This window comes from Elgaria multicarinata, chromosome 3 (genome assembly GCF_023053635.1).
Source record: "Elgaria multicarinata webbii isolate HBS135686 ecotype San Diego chromosome 3, rElgMul1.1.pri, whole genome shotgun sequence".
NCBI classification, from domain to species: domain Eukaryota; kingdom Metazoa; phylum Chordata; class Lepidosauria; order Squamata; family Anguidae; genus Elgaria; species Elgaria multicarinata.
The window spans coordinates 110,605,929-110,621,410 of record NC_086173.1 but is presented as its reverse complement, the minus strand read 5'-3'; the positions used below and the strand labels follow the sequence as shown (position 1 = coordinate 110,621,410).

At 43.0% G+C, this 15,482-nt stretch overlaps 1 protein-coding gene across 1 annotated transcript in view; it reads right to left on the bottom strand.

Moving 5' to 3' along the window:
• The window catches only part of FBLN2 (fibulin 2), a 134,644-nt gene that overhangs the window by 58,895 nt on the left and 60,267 nt on the right, over positions 1 to 15,482 (bottom strand). The window contains 1 exon segment of the mRNA XM_063121254.1: positions 392 to 503. Within this exon segment, the coding sequence (XP_062977324.1) occupies positions 392 to 503 (112 nt within the window).

Here is a 15,482-nt window from a genome sequence, read left to right as displayed (position 1 = left end):
AGGCCAAGATCCATACGGTTGTGCATGGAAGAAACAATACCCCTCTTCCAGTTCTATCTAACTCTGCACAATCCTTTGCTTAAGTAATGTGAAATTTATCTGCACAGTTTTTGAGAAACAATCATTGGCATTTAGCAAAGATTCTCAGCACTGAGCTGGATTTTTCTCAGGCAAGACGGAAGGCATTATCCTACATGCCAACTGATTCTCTGCAATAAACCAAAACTGTGTCACTCTAGATGGAAGAAAGGGCCTTAAAACCTTCAATTTAATTATAAGCAGATCATAAAGTGCTTATGTAATATGGAGCATACATCAGATCACAAAGTGCAGGGTGCTTTGTGATTCCCCCCGCCCCCCCGGCCAGTTCCTTCACTTTTGGTTTACATACCTGCAAATGTCACCATCAGTTCCACTTACAGGGATTTCTGTACATTCATTATTGTCAATGGCCCACTGTTGTCCAGCAGCACAGCAAGTTTCAATTAAATCTTTGGTTGAACCTGAAAAATGGCAGAGATGCAACTTTATGAAATACATTCTGGTTATTAGAACAGACAAGTGGGACCGGTAACAAAATGCATGGTGTTCTAGTGACTCCATTCTGTTCTTCCTCCCTTCTCCAGTTGCCTGGTTTTTTCCTCCAACAATCAGTCAGGCATTCCATGGCCATGTAGCACACGAAGTCCTCACTGGGATCTTTTGGGGTCCCTCCCCCACCTTAAGTTTTTTCTTTCTTTCCGGAGATCTGTTTTGCCTTTTCAAATCTTAGGATTCCTAAGGTGGATCCTGTTTTGGCTATGTTTTGGCAATGGCACTCAGATACTGAACTTCAGAAAAATAGAACAAATATCCTACACAATGATGAATGTTGTGCCTGTCTCCTGCTTCAACACAAAGAGGGTGGACTCTGGGGACACCCGGTATACATCTCTGTGAAAGTTCCCTTGTGCAGTTGGGTGACCATATGCCCGGATTTGCCCGGATATGTCCGGAAATCCTGCCCCCAAGCGGGATCCGGGGGGAGATTTCAAAATCCCCCCCAAATGTCCAGGAAAATCGCGGACCCGGCCAAGGCCTGCGTCGCTGGGGGGGGGGGGGAGAAGCTGGGAGACCTGTTCTGCGAGAACGGGCCTCACAGCCCCCACCCCCAGCGACGCTCTCCCCTTCTCCTCCGTGCTGATGCAAGCGCGCCAGCACACAGGAGAAGGCCTGTGTTGCTGGGGGGGAGGAGCTGGGAGACCCATTCTGCGAGAACGGGCCTCACAGCCCCCACCCCCCAGCGACGCTCTCCCCTTCTCCTCCGTGCTGACGCAAGTGCGCCAGCACACAGGAGAAGGCCTGCGTCGCTGGGATGGGGGGAGGAGCTGGGAGACCCATTCTCCGAGAACGGGTCTCCCAGCTCCCTCCCCCAGTGATGCTGGGCTGGCGCTGGGCCAGCAAAAGGCCAATCTCGGCCCAGGGAGGGGTGGAGGCCTCATTTCTGGACTTCTGGGAACGGGTCCTCCAGCTCCGCCTCCCAGCACCCGGGCCTGCAGCCACGCCCACCACACACGGGGCTCGCCTCGGGTGGGCCTGGGCTTCCTCCCAGCACCTGGGTCTGCAGCCGCGCCCAGTGCACGGGGGTGGAGGAAGGCGCTTGAGTCAGATCAGCCCAGGCTTCCTGGAGGGATGTGTTCTCAGACTTCTGAGAACAGCTCCCCTCCCCTCCCCTCCCTGCTTGGAGCAGAGCCCAGGTGGACAAAGCAGCAGCCTGGTTCAGTTAATCAGGAAACAAGGTACATGGCTGTGGTGGGCTTGCTTCCTCCCTCCTGCTTTTTATGGTTTTAAATTTTGTATATTTGTTTTTAACATTCATTGTTTTTAACTTTTGTAAACCACCCAGAGAGTTTCGGCTACGGGGCGGTATATAAATGTAAATCATCATCATCATCAACAACAACAACAACAACCCTGTGAGGTGGGTTGGGGAGTGTGTGACTGGCCTAAAGTCACTCCATGGCTGAGTGGGGACTAGAACCCGAATCTCCCAGCTGCCAGTCCAACACTTTAGCCACTACACCACACTATGATGATGATGATGATGATGCCTTGGGTGAGTAAGTATTGTATTTTTGATGTTATTTTATTGTTTACGTTGGGGGGTGTTGTTGTAGATTATTATTATTTTGCCTTTGGTGAGTGTGAGATGGATTTATATCCCCCCCCCCAGTTTAGTATGTGTGGAGTTTTTGTTTTGTTTTTTAGATTGTCTTGGGGAGGGTGTGGAGTTTTTTCCATGCTGGGTGAGTGTGTAGGGGTGTGTGGATTTTAATTTTTATTGCCTTTGATGAGCATATGTGAGGTGTGTATTGCTGTTATTTTACCTTGAGTGAGTGTGTGAATGAATTTTTATTTTCAACTTAAGGCTCATCTACACCAAGCAGGATATTCCACTATGAAAGCGGTATATAACATGCAGGATCTACACTACTGCTTTATAGTGGTATTGAAGTGCACTGACAACTGTTGGGGCCCATTGACATGTACCATACACTGCTTTCATAACCGCTTTTATAATGTAATATCCTGCTTGGTATAGATGTGTCATGGGTCCCAACAGTTGTCAGTGCACTTCAGTACCACTATAAAGCAGTAGTGTGGCTCCTGCCTTTTATACACCACTTCCATACCACTTTCATAGTGTTATATCCTGCTTGGTGTAGATGAGCACTATGTCTTTGAGATTATGGTTATTTTACAGTATGGCTTTCTTTTTATTGTACTAGATTTTTCTGCTTCATTTGTTCAGTGGTAGCAGTATCCTGAATCTGAATGGATATGAGTGATGGGGATAGAGTGTTAAATGTTAGAAAGGTGAGACTATGGACATCCAGTGAAGGATTTTGTCAAAAAAGATATTTGAGGGAAGGGGAGACTGTATCACACAGAATATAGCAAAAGCTTCTACAAAAGTAGGTGTGAGTGAAGTTAATTTCAGATACACTGAATGTCTCACTTGTTCTTTATCCCAGTGATTTTAACATTAAGATGCTATGTAGAACAGGTTTGTCTTAATTGTGTGCTGTGAAATCAGACATGTGACCAAGGCTATGTTTGGGTGGGAACGCCCCCTTGGGGGCAGGACGTGTTGGTGAGCACAGCCCTTGGGGGCTGGACTTGTTGGTGGACACGCCCCCTTGGGGGCAGCCATGTTGTCCTCCTTTTTGGTTTCCAAAATATGGTCACCCTAAGTACCTCTCTACTCGGCTTCGTCCTTTTTCTTCTGCTGCCCCTTACACCTGGAACGCTCTTCCAGAACACTTGAGAACTACAAACTCAATCACTGCTTTTAAAACTCAGCTAAAAACTTTTCTTTTCCCTATAGCCTTCAAATATTGAGTTTGTTCTGACTCTATACTGTTAGCTTCTCCCTACCCGGTGCCTGTTTACACTTCCCTGTGCCTGTTTGCATTCTCCTTCCCTCTTTATTGTTTACTACAACTTATTAGATTGTAAGCCTATGCGGCAGGGTCTTGCTATTTACTGTGTTATCTGTACAGCACCATGTACATTGATGGTGCTATATAAATAAATAATAATAATAATAATAATAATAATAATAATAATAGTAACAGTTTACAGTGCAATTTTATACATGTCTGCTCAGAAGTAAACCACATTAGATCCAATAGGGCTTACTCCTAGGTAAGTGGGTATAGGATTGCAGTATTAGTTAAGTAATGGTGCAATCTTATCAGCATTTACCTGGGAATGAGCCCCTTTGAATTCAATATGTTTATTTAGGTGTGCATAGGACTACTCTGTACGGCTGCAATCCTATACCCATTTACCTGGGTGTAAGCCCCATTGCACTCAGTGGGACTTAATTTTGAATAGACATGTATAGGATTATGCTCTAAGGCTGCCATGCTTATACATTTAACAGGGAGCAAATTCTATTGAACTTAATGGGACTTCCTTCTGAATAAATATGCATAGGATATTACACTGTCATCTTTGTTCCCAGGACAATCTTATGATATATTTATTGTCTTATCTTGTATTTCTATTGTTTGTTTATTTCATTTTTCAGTTATTCTATGGGCAATTATTCTGTTCTTTTCTACAAATGCATATATTTACTCCATTTCTACCTACTAGCCAAGACTCTCCTGGCAGTTTTCATTATAGTTACATGTTTTTTATTAAGTTTCTTAATTCTATTTGTCTCATTTATACTCCATATATTTTCAATGATCTAGGATACATTATCTTAAATATATTATCAGGAAAAGATTTAAAATAATTTTGATTGTCTATTATTATTTATCCGTACCGCACAACTACACACAGGAGCATTGCAAAAGCTGGGAAGAGGAAACAGGAAAACTGAGAAAGTTTGATGAGCCTTTTTCACTGCTGTTTGTATTTATAGAATGTCTGCCTTTTTAAGCTTCTCTACATTACCACAGCTTTCTACTTCCACTTTCTTTCTGGGATTACAATCAGCTCAATTACACTGGCAGCTACAGATGGTCACATGTTTGGAATTGAATACTTTCTCTCTGTGTGTGCTCCATACACTTTAATGAAATAGCACCATCTAGTGACAGAACTATAGTGCAACACCAACTTTACGTGGGGCCGAATTTACACTTTAAAAAAATTGGCTCATTGTGTGTGTATGTGTGTGTGTGTTTAAAGAGGGATAAAGGGGAGGGAAGCCTGGGCAATGTTCTGGAGGTTGATGACATCATCTAAAGGGCCCACAAAACTTCTGTGAGTGGCCAATCATGAGCATGCAATAAATATTTCATGAAGCTCTCTATCTTTCTACAGAGCACTCAATGTGGCCTACAGCAATATAACCCCCCCCACACACACATACAAAATAGCAACAACAAATAATATAACAAATTGCATTAAAATCTTAAAAGATGCATTTCAAATATTCTGTGTTTTGCCAACACCCTATGCTTTGCCTTTCACTTTTCTTTTCTGTTGATATTGCACCCAAGGTTGGAGCTCTAACATTGAGCGAGGAAGCTGCTGCAGTGCTTTCCATGGCAATTGTGAGGGGGTGGGAATCTCCATTTGGATGTCCTCAGCCGAGATCATAGCACTGCCTATAGTCTCAGATGGGGGACTGCACATTATCCCATGGTCCCTAGGGCCCTCTCCAATGAACCATGGTCCCTAGGGCCCTCTCCCATGAACCATGGGGTTGCTCTTTAAGATGTTCACTAAATCAACTGCGCTGGCAGAAGTGGACTACCCTGCCCCTCTTTCTCCGGGAAGCCCCTAAGGCCCCTTGAAAATGCTACGCAGAGAGTCAACAGACCCAGCTGAATGGGGTGAGCTGTGACATGATGGGGAGGGAGGACCCACCAGATTTGGGCAGAGGGATCTTCCATGAGCAGAACCCTTTCTCTTGCAGAAGGCAGATGAAAAGGTGATGGCAGAAGCAGTCAAATCCCTTAAAAGCATGTTCTTGGCAAATAAATACATCCTCACTGCTTATCTAAAAGTGAGCAGAGATGAGGCCGGACCTGGGAGGCTCTTCCAGATACAGGGTGCAAAACATGTCTGCGTATGTACTACTAGCAGTGTGCATGTGTGTGATGTGTGCTTGTGACTCCATCTTGTCTTCCATCCTATATACTAATGGAAAATTCATTCTTCAAGTGTGGATCATTGTGTAGCCAAAATGACATAATCCATGCATTAGAGGGACGTATCACCAGGCTCAGGGGAAACCCAAGGTGTACAGAAGTGAAAGGGGGAAAAAATCAGGAAAAGAAAACTTACGGAGAAACAACCTGTGACTCCCTGACCCCCAACACATCCCAATGAAGTTTGCTCTGTGGCCACAGAAAGTTGTCTGACTGTTGAAGGGAGAAAAATGTCAAGCAAGGTGGGGTGAAGTGGAGGATGGAATAGAGTATCTTACAAAGGGCATGACTGGTTGGCTGGCTGACTGGAACCCTGAACAAGAGCTCTGCACATTTCAACATTTTGTTGTATGACCCATTTGTATGTTCAGTTTTGCAGTACCCTTTTCTTCAGAGTTATTTCACAAAACATCTAGCTTTGGTATTCAAGGAGGCTTTATATGCTACCAGTTTCAGTCACCCATGCCTTTGCTACTCTAAAAGAATGTAAGGGTCCCTTCCAGTGGGGGTCATCGTAATGTCACTCCTTCCACTGCTGCTTGGCAGAATCAGATATCTGAGGACCAAAGCAAACTTTCTTTCTTTCTGATTGCATGTTTAAAAGGATCCGCCTGCCAGGGAACTTGGGCAGGCAGCTGCCGTGGCACTAACGTCCTGTTTGCAGTTTCCCCGTGGGCAATTGGCTGGCTATTATGTAAACAGAATGCCGGACCATATGGACCCTTAGCCTGATCCAGCATGGCTCTTAGGTTCTTATGCTGGTCAAATGGTATGAAAAACAATGTAGCAGCATACTGGGACAATATCTACCAAAGATTTAAGAGAAATTGATCATCGATCAATGGCCAAGTGAGTAATATTACCTAAGCCTGCTAAGTCTTGTACTAAATAGGATTATTAGGCAAATATTGACTGTAGTCAATGAAGAGGGGACTCCTCAGAGACCAAAAAGTCTTTAAGAGTAAATCTGAAGATGCTGAACTTTGCTTGTCTAGAGACCTTCATTGCTCAGGCTCAGTACAAAAGGTCAATGGGATGATTCCAAATTGAGTGGTTTGTAGCCCATAGCCTTAGGCATACTAAATTACCTGCCCAATTAACAGGACAGATGCAGCTGGCAGCCCATTTAAGAGTCCAGTACTGTCAGCAAACGTATGACAGGCAGGTCAATCACTATGAGCTTTCATTGCCGATTTACTTTTTAAAAAATCTCACACAAAATGGCTTGCTTCGCAAGTTAGCGAGGATGCTAGCAGTGGATGACTTGCTGACAAACAAAACAAGGCAAAAGTAGCATCCTCTGTTGTCCGTAAGTGCACTCAAAGCTTCAGAGCACAATTGGGATATTACCTCCCAACTAATTAGTTCTCCTTGCCAAGTCTAATGAGCACAGTTGCTGGTAAGCATAAAAGCATGCAGGGTTTTGTCGCAGTCTTGAATTTAACCATCATTCTAAATATTCTATAGAATGAATCCCTGACCACACAGCAGCAGCTTAGACTTAAAGAATTGTTTTGCCTTTTTTGCTGGAGTTCTTCAGAATCACCCCACATAGCTGCTTTTCTCTCCTGAAAGTCTAAAGTCTATTCCTAGCCTGAGGAGAGCAGAATCGGTCCACTTCCTATACTATGGCAGATCTTAGGAGTGGGATCAATAAATTTAAAGAAGGGTGCCAATCTAAGGACCAAACTAAATACTCATAGTGGAACTATGCCTGATAGTTTTCTTTACTTTTCTGTAAGCACATGTGGACCCAATCCAAATTGGCACTTCAGGAGGAGCTGTTAAACCTTTCCACCACATGATCCACCACCACCACCCAAAACACAGGCAGGTTAAAATTAGAAAAGTCTCCATGGAGAGAGGGGGGGAGTCTCACTTTGTGTGTGTGTGTGTGTGTGTGTGTGTGTGTGTGTGTATGCACGCACGTGATGTACTTTGTGGTTTACATTTTTTGTGAACTGCCCAGAGAGCTTTGACTAATGGATGGATGTAAAAACTAACTAACTAAACAAAATAACACACAATGGCCCAGTTCAAAAGACACCTTAAACCACGGCTTTAACCACAGGGGTTCAGAAGACACCTTAAACCACAGCTGATTCTCCATGCTTAATGCTACGTTTTAAGATGTTCTGTTCCTGCCATCTTGTTGCCCTTATCGGGAACATGTCCCACACCTAGCCATTCCACCCTCTGTGGAATCAAATCCAAGTTCTGAAATCAAATCAGGTAAGGTAGATTTCACGTGCCCATACATTCCCACCTCCCCCCACCCCCACAGATATCTTATTCATGTATTTGGAATGTTCAATATTTGAAATTTAATTTCTAAGTATCGAATATCGGATCTAATATTTAAATCCAGAATCAGGAAACTAAAGTGTATCTGGGTGGAGTGAGGGGTTTCCTCTGCCTGTTCTGTTCTTGATTAAAGGGACAACAATGGTCTTGTCTAGTCCCTTGACTGGTGTGTCCTCCAAGCCTTCCATGACAGAGGTATACAAATTCAGTGCCTTGAATAGTCTTCAGTTCCCTATTTACTTGGAAAGACTTGCTCTTGTGACTAGTGCTCTTGTTCCCCAGTCACAGAACCTACATTAAGACAAATAATTTTATGCCTCAATGCATCTCAACTTATACATAATACATTAAAGAGTTTATATATACGTTTGTCTATTCCCCCCATTCCTTCTAAAGCTATTGCCACATCGCCTTCCAAATGCATGCTTTCATACATTGCTTCCTCTTCCAATATCCTTTTCTTTTCTTTTCTTTTGCTCTTTGCTTTGCTTTCAATAATGCTCTCTTTTGTTCATAGATTAAATTTTGTTTCATAAATTCCTTGGCTTGGTTTTTCAGGTTACATTTTTTTTCTAAGTTAGTGTGCCAAAATGCAAATATAAAAACTGAATAAAAGCACTATCTCCCCACCCCACACACATATGCGTATAACTTATCAGCCTGAATGATTTGATTGACTTTGCTCCTAATGCGAAAGAACAGGCAAACCAATATTCCCTCTGGCTAGGGTGTTGGCTAATCCTTCTACTTTGAACTTTGAACTGCCTGGGACAGAGGTCAACACATTTAGCATGCTTAGTCTATGTTTCCATTAGGAGAGCACCATTTATTAGCTCCAGGTTTGAATGGAAAAGAAAGAAGGCTCTGCTGATCCTCAAAGGTCCTTCAACCTATAAGACCCTCCAGTCTTCCCTCAACCTGGTGCCCTCCAGATGTGCTGGACTTCAACTTCCATTATCTTCAGCCAACATGGCTGGGAATGCTGATAGTTGTCATCCAACAGATCCGGAAGGCATCTGGGGGGATTCCACACGTAGTACTGAGGGCGCTTCCATGCGCCCCCAGTGCGGCCCCAAAGCGATCGTGTAACTTGCCTGGAGAAGAGACGAGGAAGAGGCGTCCTTGCCGCCGCCGCCACCCACCTACCTCTGACCTGGCCGGGTCGGAGAGCTCGGCAGAAGAAGGCGGGGTGGAGAGCGGAAGAAGCTCTCCACCCCGCCTTCTTCCGCCAAGCTCTCCGACCCGGCCGGCAAGGAAGTAGGTGGATGGCGGCGGCGGCAAGGACGCCTCTTCCTCGTCGCTTCTCCAGGCAAGTTACACGATTGCTTTGGGGCCGCACTGGGGGCGCATGGAAGCACCCTCAGTACTACATGTAGAATCCCCCCCAGATTTGGGGAAAGTTAATTCAAATAAATTGTATCTTGTCTTGAGGATCAGGCTACCACAATTTATAAGCTCTCTAATATTTTGGATGCACAGAAATCTAAGAAGTCTTTTTAATTGTGTGTGTGCAGGTGCATGTATGTGCACACATACTCTATCTTTCAGGAACATGTGCACATATACTGCAGTGAAAGAAAGGATGCAGATTTGCACCTTTTGTTTATAACTATAAGGCCTAGTTTCCATAGGAGATGCTGATCTTTCACAATATTTCATGTAATATATTTCTAGTCTGGGACCTGGTCAACATAGGAACATAGGAAGCTGCCTTTACTGTGTCAGACCACTGGGCCACCTAGCCCAATATTGTCAACACTGACAGACAGCAGCTCTCCAGGGTTTCATATAGGATTCCTTTCCTTTCCTACCTGGAGAAGGCGGGGATCAAACCTGGTGTGCATGCAAAGCATGTGCTCTGTCACACTGAGCTATGGCCCCTCCCCTAGTATGGTCCCTCCTCTCACTATGGCCCCTCCCCTTCAGAAAAATCAAATGGTAGAGTGCTTCTGGGATTGTCACACTCACGAGTGTAGGTGGATAAAACATATTTGAATGCTTCCTCCCCCTCTCTCTCACACACACAATGACACTCAGCTTGTAGCAAACTAGCACGTTAGACAGAATGTGGTAGCTAGAAACATTTTACCTGGACTACTTTTCTACATGCAGGGATATTTTTACACGGGAGCATTCAAAAATTCTGAACCAATGACAGAATGACCTACATGTGCCGGGTGTTCGACATATTCTGGGCAGCTGCTACACTAGGCATAATACAGGCATAATGTAGTCATAACCATATGCTAAACCAGAAGCAGACAGAGCATATGATGTCTAACTGATGTGCCATTGGTACTCCCCCATTGTATGATTTGCATACAATGCTTCAGTTAAGATAGCTTCCCCAATCTGGTGCCCTCCAGATGTATTAAACTACAACTGCCGTCATCCTCAGCTATGGCCATGCTGACTGGCAATGATGGTGGTTGTAATCCAATACATCTGGAGGGCACCAGGGTGGGGAAGGCTGAGTTAAGCAATCCCAAACAGCATTTACTCTTCTTTGGGGCAACTGTATCACATTTCTGGCTCATCTTTAAGCCACAATTCATCGCAAGTAGCCCTGGAGCTTAGCTAAATTTCTCTCCTGTGTTTTCAATGCATAATACATTTTATGGTTTACAGACCTTTGCTGCAATTCATTAAGGTAATTCTGATTTATTTATTTTTACTCTGTCATGCAAATTTTGCCTCAACTACAGTTTTCCTGATCATCTTTTCTGCTGCCTCATCCAGCTCTTTAATGAGCACTTTGATCTATGTGGAACATAATTTGCTACCTCCCCGTGGTCTGATCTTAATGCATCTATTACTACTCTCAGCCATTCCAGATAATAGCAACAGCAGTGCCAGGGTGATTAGAAACAGATACATATTTAGACACAAAACATGGGATAGGATCAGAGAGAACCAGGAGTCGAGGTGGGGAGATAACTAAGTGCACGCTCTTATTCTCCAGGAGTTCCTGTACTGCTGCCTGACTCACTGGTTCTACACCATGGCTCCAACCTGGAGAATATTCAGCATGCATACCCAGTATATGGGTCTTTATAATTGTCTATAACAAGTATTACTCTCTGGCTCTTATTCAGCAAAAGTTAGTCATGCTTTACATGCATGGAAATCAATGGAACTTAATAGATTTCTTCAGTTAAGAAAAGGAGAAATGTTTGACCTTGGTTGAGTACATTGCTATAATTATCGTGAAGTATAAAAAGTAACCGCTACACACGCTTGTACAATGCACTGTTTTTTCTGATATAATCTTGAATTTCTCCAGAATCAATTGTTAAACCTTGCTGGGAATCTTCCCCCTCCCCCTGATATTGAAATGGCACACTGGCTAGACATGTAATAATGCTACAAGAAAGGTCTCATATATTTCTTCACCAAGGGGGTGGGAACCCACGTTCAGGAGGATTACAGCTCACCCGCAAAACAAAGAGGACTGGAAACAAAGTCCTATGAGGGGAGACTGAAAGAACTGGGCATGTTTAGCTTGGAGAAGAGTAGACTGAGGGAGACATGACAGCACTCTTCAAATACTTGAAAGGTTGTCACACAGAGGGCCAGGATCTCTTCTCGATCATCCCAGAATGCACGATATGGAATAATGGGCTCAAGTTACAGGAAGCCAGATTCCGGCTGGACATCAGGAAAAACTTCCTGACTCTTAGAGCAGTATGACAATGGCACCAATGACCTAGGGAGGTTGTGGGCTCTCCCACACTAGAGGCCTTCAAGATGCAGCTGGACAGCCATCTTTCAGGTATGCTTTCATTTATGCTGCATTGAGCAGGGGGTTGAACTATATGGCCTTATAGGTCCCTTCCAACTCTGCTATTTTATTTATTTATTTATTTATTTATTACATTTTTATACCGCCCAATAGCCGAAGCTCTCTGGGCGGTTCACAAATCATTTTATGATTCTATGAAATCCCTTGTTTCAACAAGTTGTCTCTATTTTCCCTCGAAGCCTGGCAGTGATTTTATTTTGCTGAACAGCATGTTCGCCCTCATCACGCATGTGCAGATCATTCCCTGCCTCATTAGCAAATGGGGACTGTCTTCCAGCTAGAGCAACAGGGAAACGACCCTCCTTGAAATTTTAAACAAGAAGTCAAGGCTCTTTCTGACTCTGCAGAAACCTGGAAGGAGAAGCCAGGCTATTTTGCCCTCTAATGGGCATCACTGCAGGTGCCCTGAGTGGCTGAGCCATGAAAAAACCTGATGTAAACACAACCACCTTAAAAAGAAGAAGAAGAAGAAGAAGAAGAAGAAGAAGAAGAAGAAGAAGAAGAAGAAGAAGAAGAAGCACACACCCCCGAAAATCACGTGACTGTGGAGAAGCCTCCAGGTAATTGTAAGTAGTCCCAGCTAGCAGCACGGCAGACTGAGAGAAAGAAGCTGATGTAGCTGAGAGTAATATTGTTCTTAAAATTATTATTTTGAAGGGGAGACAGTGAGTGGGTTAAAAATGAGACAGAGAGAGACAGAGTAGCTGTATTATTTGAATTTCTGCATTCTGTTATCAAAGTTGCTTTCTTCTTCTACCTTTGTTTGCTGAGAGGAGCCAGAGGCCAGAATAATCTGGTGTTGTTAACTATATAAACTTACGTACTTTCTTTTTTTCTGTGTGTGTGTTTGTGTATGTGTATGTGTATATATATGTGTTTGCTCCTGTTATTACTGGGGTGGGGGAGGTTTTAAGATCAGCACATATGACTTTGAGAATGACTAAACTCTTTTCAAAGCTATTTTTGCTAGTTGGTGGCCACTGAATTTTTTCAAAGCCATTTCTGCTGCTAGTGTGCCATCTTATTTTATCTTACAAAGCCATTTGTTCTGGCCGGGGGCCATTTGATTGTTTCAAAGCCACTTATGCTGCTTGGTGGGCCCTGCATGCCTGCTTGCAAAACTGGCGTCCTGCTTGCCACAGCAGGTGGGGAAGTAAAGTATGTGAATAAAGGGACCAGTGAAGGACCAGGACAGGAAGCTGGGGAAATATCGAAGGTATGGGCAGGATCTCAAGGTTGCAAATTGGCCTCCCTGTCTCAGCTGTCACCATGAGAACCGGAGCCAAAGGCAAGAGATGTGGCATCATGAGTTACAGTAGCATTTGCTTTCGTATCCTAAGAGAAGCTCAGCTCATGGCAGATAAGAGAGCTTCTGACAGAGTGCTTGTCCAGAGTCCACTAATAGAGGATTCAGATTCTGAACAGAAGTGAAGAAGCCAAAAAAGCTAGAAGAGAACACGAATTCTCGGGCTGAGGCAACATTCTTGGTTTGGGCTCAATTCTGCAGACACCAAGCGGTCTGTAGTACCAATTTTATAATGTTACATGGTGGTGCTTGTTTATGCTACCACGTTCGGAAGTAAATAAACAAACCAAAATCTATGGCAGCAGAAATGCCGAGGTTGCTCTTGGCTTCCTCCCTCATCCCTTTATTAGCTCCTGGAATCAGGACTTGTACAAGAATGTGGGCCATTATGGTTGCGGCCCAAGGTATTTCCTGGATTAATGGAAAAGTGGATAGGCCAGAGCTCTTGCTTCGATCCATTAAACTCAGGCAGCTCTTAAGTCCTCAGGAAATCCCTGAGGCCGGAGCTGTAATGGCTATTAAAATTCTTTGTGGTAGAATTGGTTAGGAGAGATGCGGTTAATCAATAGGTCTCCACCCACAGCCAAAACTGAATAAGCTTGTATCTGCATACAAGGCACGGCAGGAGGCACCAATAGGAATGGTTGTCTGCTTAGGTTCCGGCCATGTCAAGGGATTTCCTGGTAACTATCAGGAGGGTAGTCATAGATGACTCTTGTAAATATAGTCAGACTACCAGGCAGTGATAAACTTCACATTGCTTAAAGTGCCTAAGCAAATAACTTCCCTTGGAATATATTCTGACTTCTGAATATATTCTGACTTCTGAACACAAAAATGAATATCGTATTTTTCCAAACACATATAGCGTTCAAACAACACACACACTTAGGCACAAATGCTTAGGCAACAGGGTGGGGCAGTATAAAAATGTAATAAATAAAATAATAATAATAATAATAATAATAATAATAATAATAATTCAAGATGACACTTTCAGCGCTCTATGGTTCTGCCTGTGTCTCAATCCACTATCCAACACCCTTAACAACACCACATACGGCATTGACATAAAACACCCAAAACCAGCAAAGCACAGAATCGATCACCTCCTGTACATGGATGACATCAAATCTATGCCTCAACTCTGACACAGATAAAAGGCCTCCTGTGAATCACTGAAGAACTGACGACAGACATGAAAATGGAATTCGGGATAGGAAAATGCAAGATGCTAAACATAGAAAGAGGAAAATTGAAAGAAGACAAAACAGCAGAAACACTAAATAACGAAATACTTCATAACATGGAAGAAAATGAAACATACAAATACTTGTATTTGTATTTGTATGTATTTGAAACATACAAATACAAATACAACAAAACATGAAAATCAATCACTCCACAGTAAAAACTCAACTAAGAATGCAATATAAAACTCACCTATCACAAATCCTAAAATCCAAACTCAACTCTAAAAACATTTTCAAAGCCATCAACACCTACGCAATACCCTTCTCATATACTCATTCAGAATCATACACTGGTCACACACTGAACTCGAAGAAATAAACAGACTCAGTCATACCGAACTCACAAAACACTGCATGCTCCATCCCAACTCATGCAATGAAAAAATAACAATCAGCAGGAAAGAAGGAGGAAGAGGTTTGCTGGACATTAACACAATCCATGCTAAACTGATAAAATCACTCAGAGAATTCTTCCACACTAAAACACCCCCATTCATAAAGCCATAGCAAAAGCAGATAAAAACTACACCCCACTCAACTTAGCACTACAAAATGAAGACCAAACAAGACCATTCTCACTTGCAGAGAAAAAAAGGAAAATGGGCACAAAAAGCACTCCATGGGAAGCACTACAACATAATGCAGAACCCAGAAATAAACAAAGAACAATTGTACGAATGGCTCAGGAAGGGTGAGCTATTTCCAGAAACAGAAGGATTCCTAATAGCTAAACAGGATCAAGTTATAACAACCAAGAACTACCAAAAATACATCATAAAAGGTAACAATGTAACATCAGACCTTTGCAGGAAATGCCACCAATTTTAAGAAACAATAGACGATGTAACAGGAGGAGGTAAAATTGTGGAAGGAATGGACTATATGGACAGACACAATACAGCTGCAAAAATAATTCACCAACAACTGGACATCAAATTCAATCTCATCAAACAACCTACACCATACTATACATATCACCCGGAATAATCTTGGAAAATGCAGATCATAAAATATATTGGGACAGAACAATTCATACTGACAAAACAATACCTTGCAACTGACCAGACATAACAGTCATAGACAAAAAAGAAAAACACATATACTTCATCGACATAGCAATACCGAATGACAAAAAATGTTGTTGAAAAGAAATAGGAAAATAT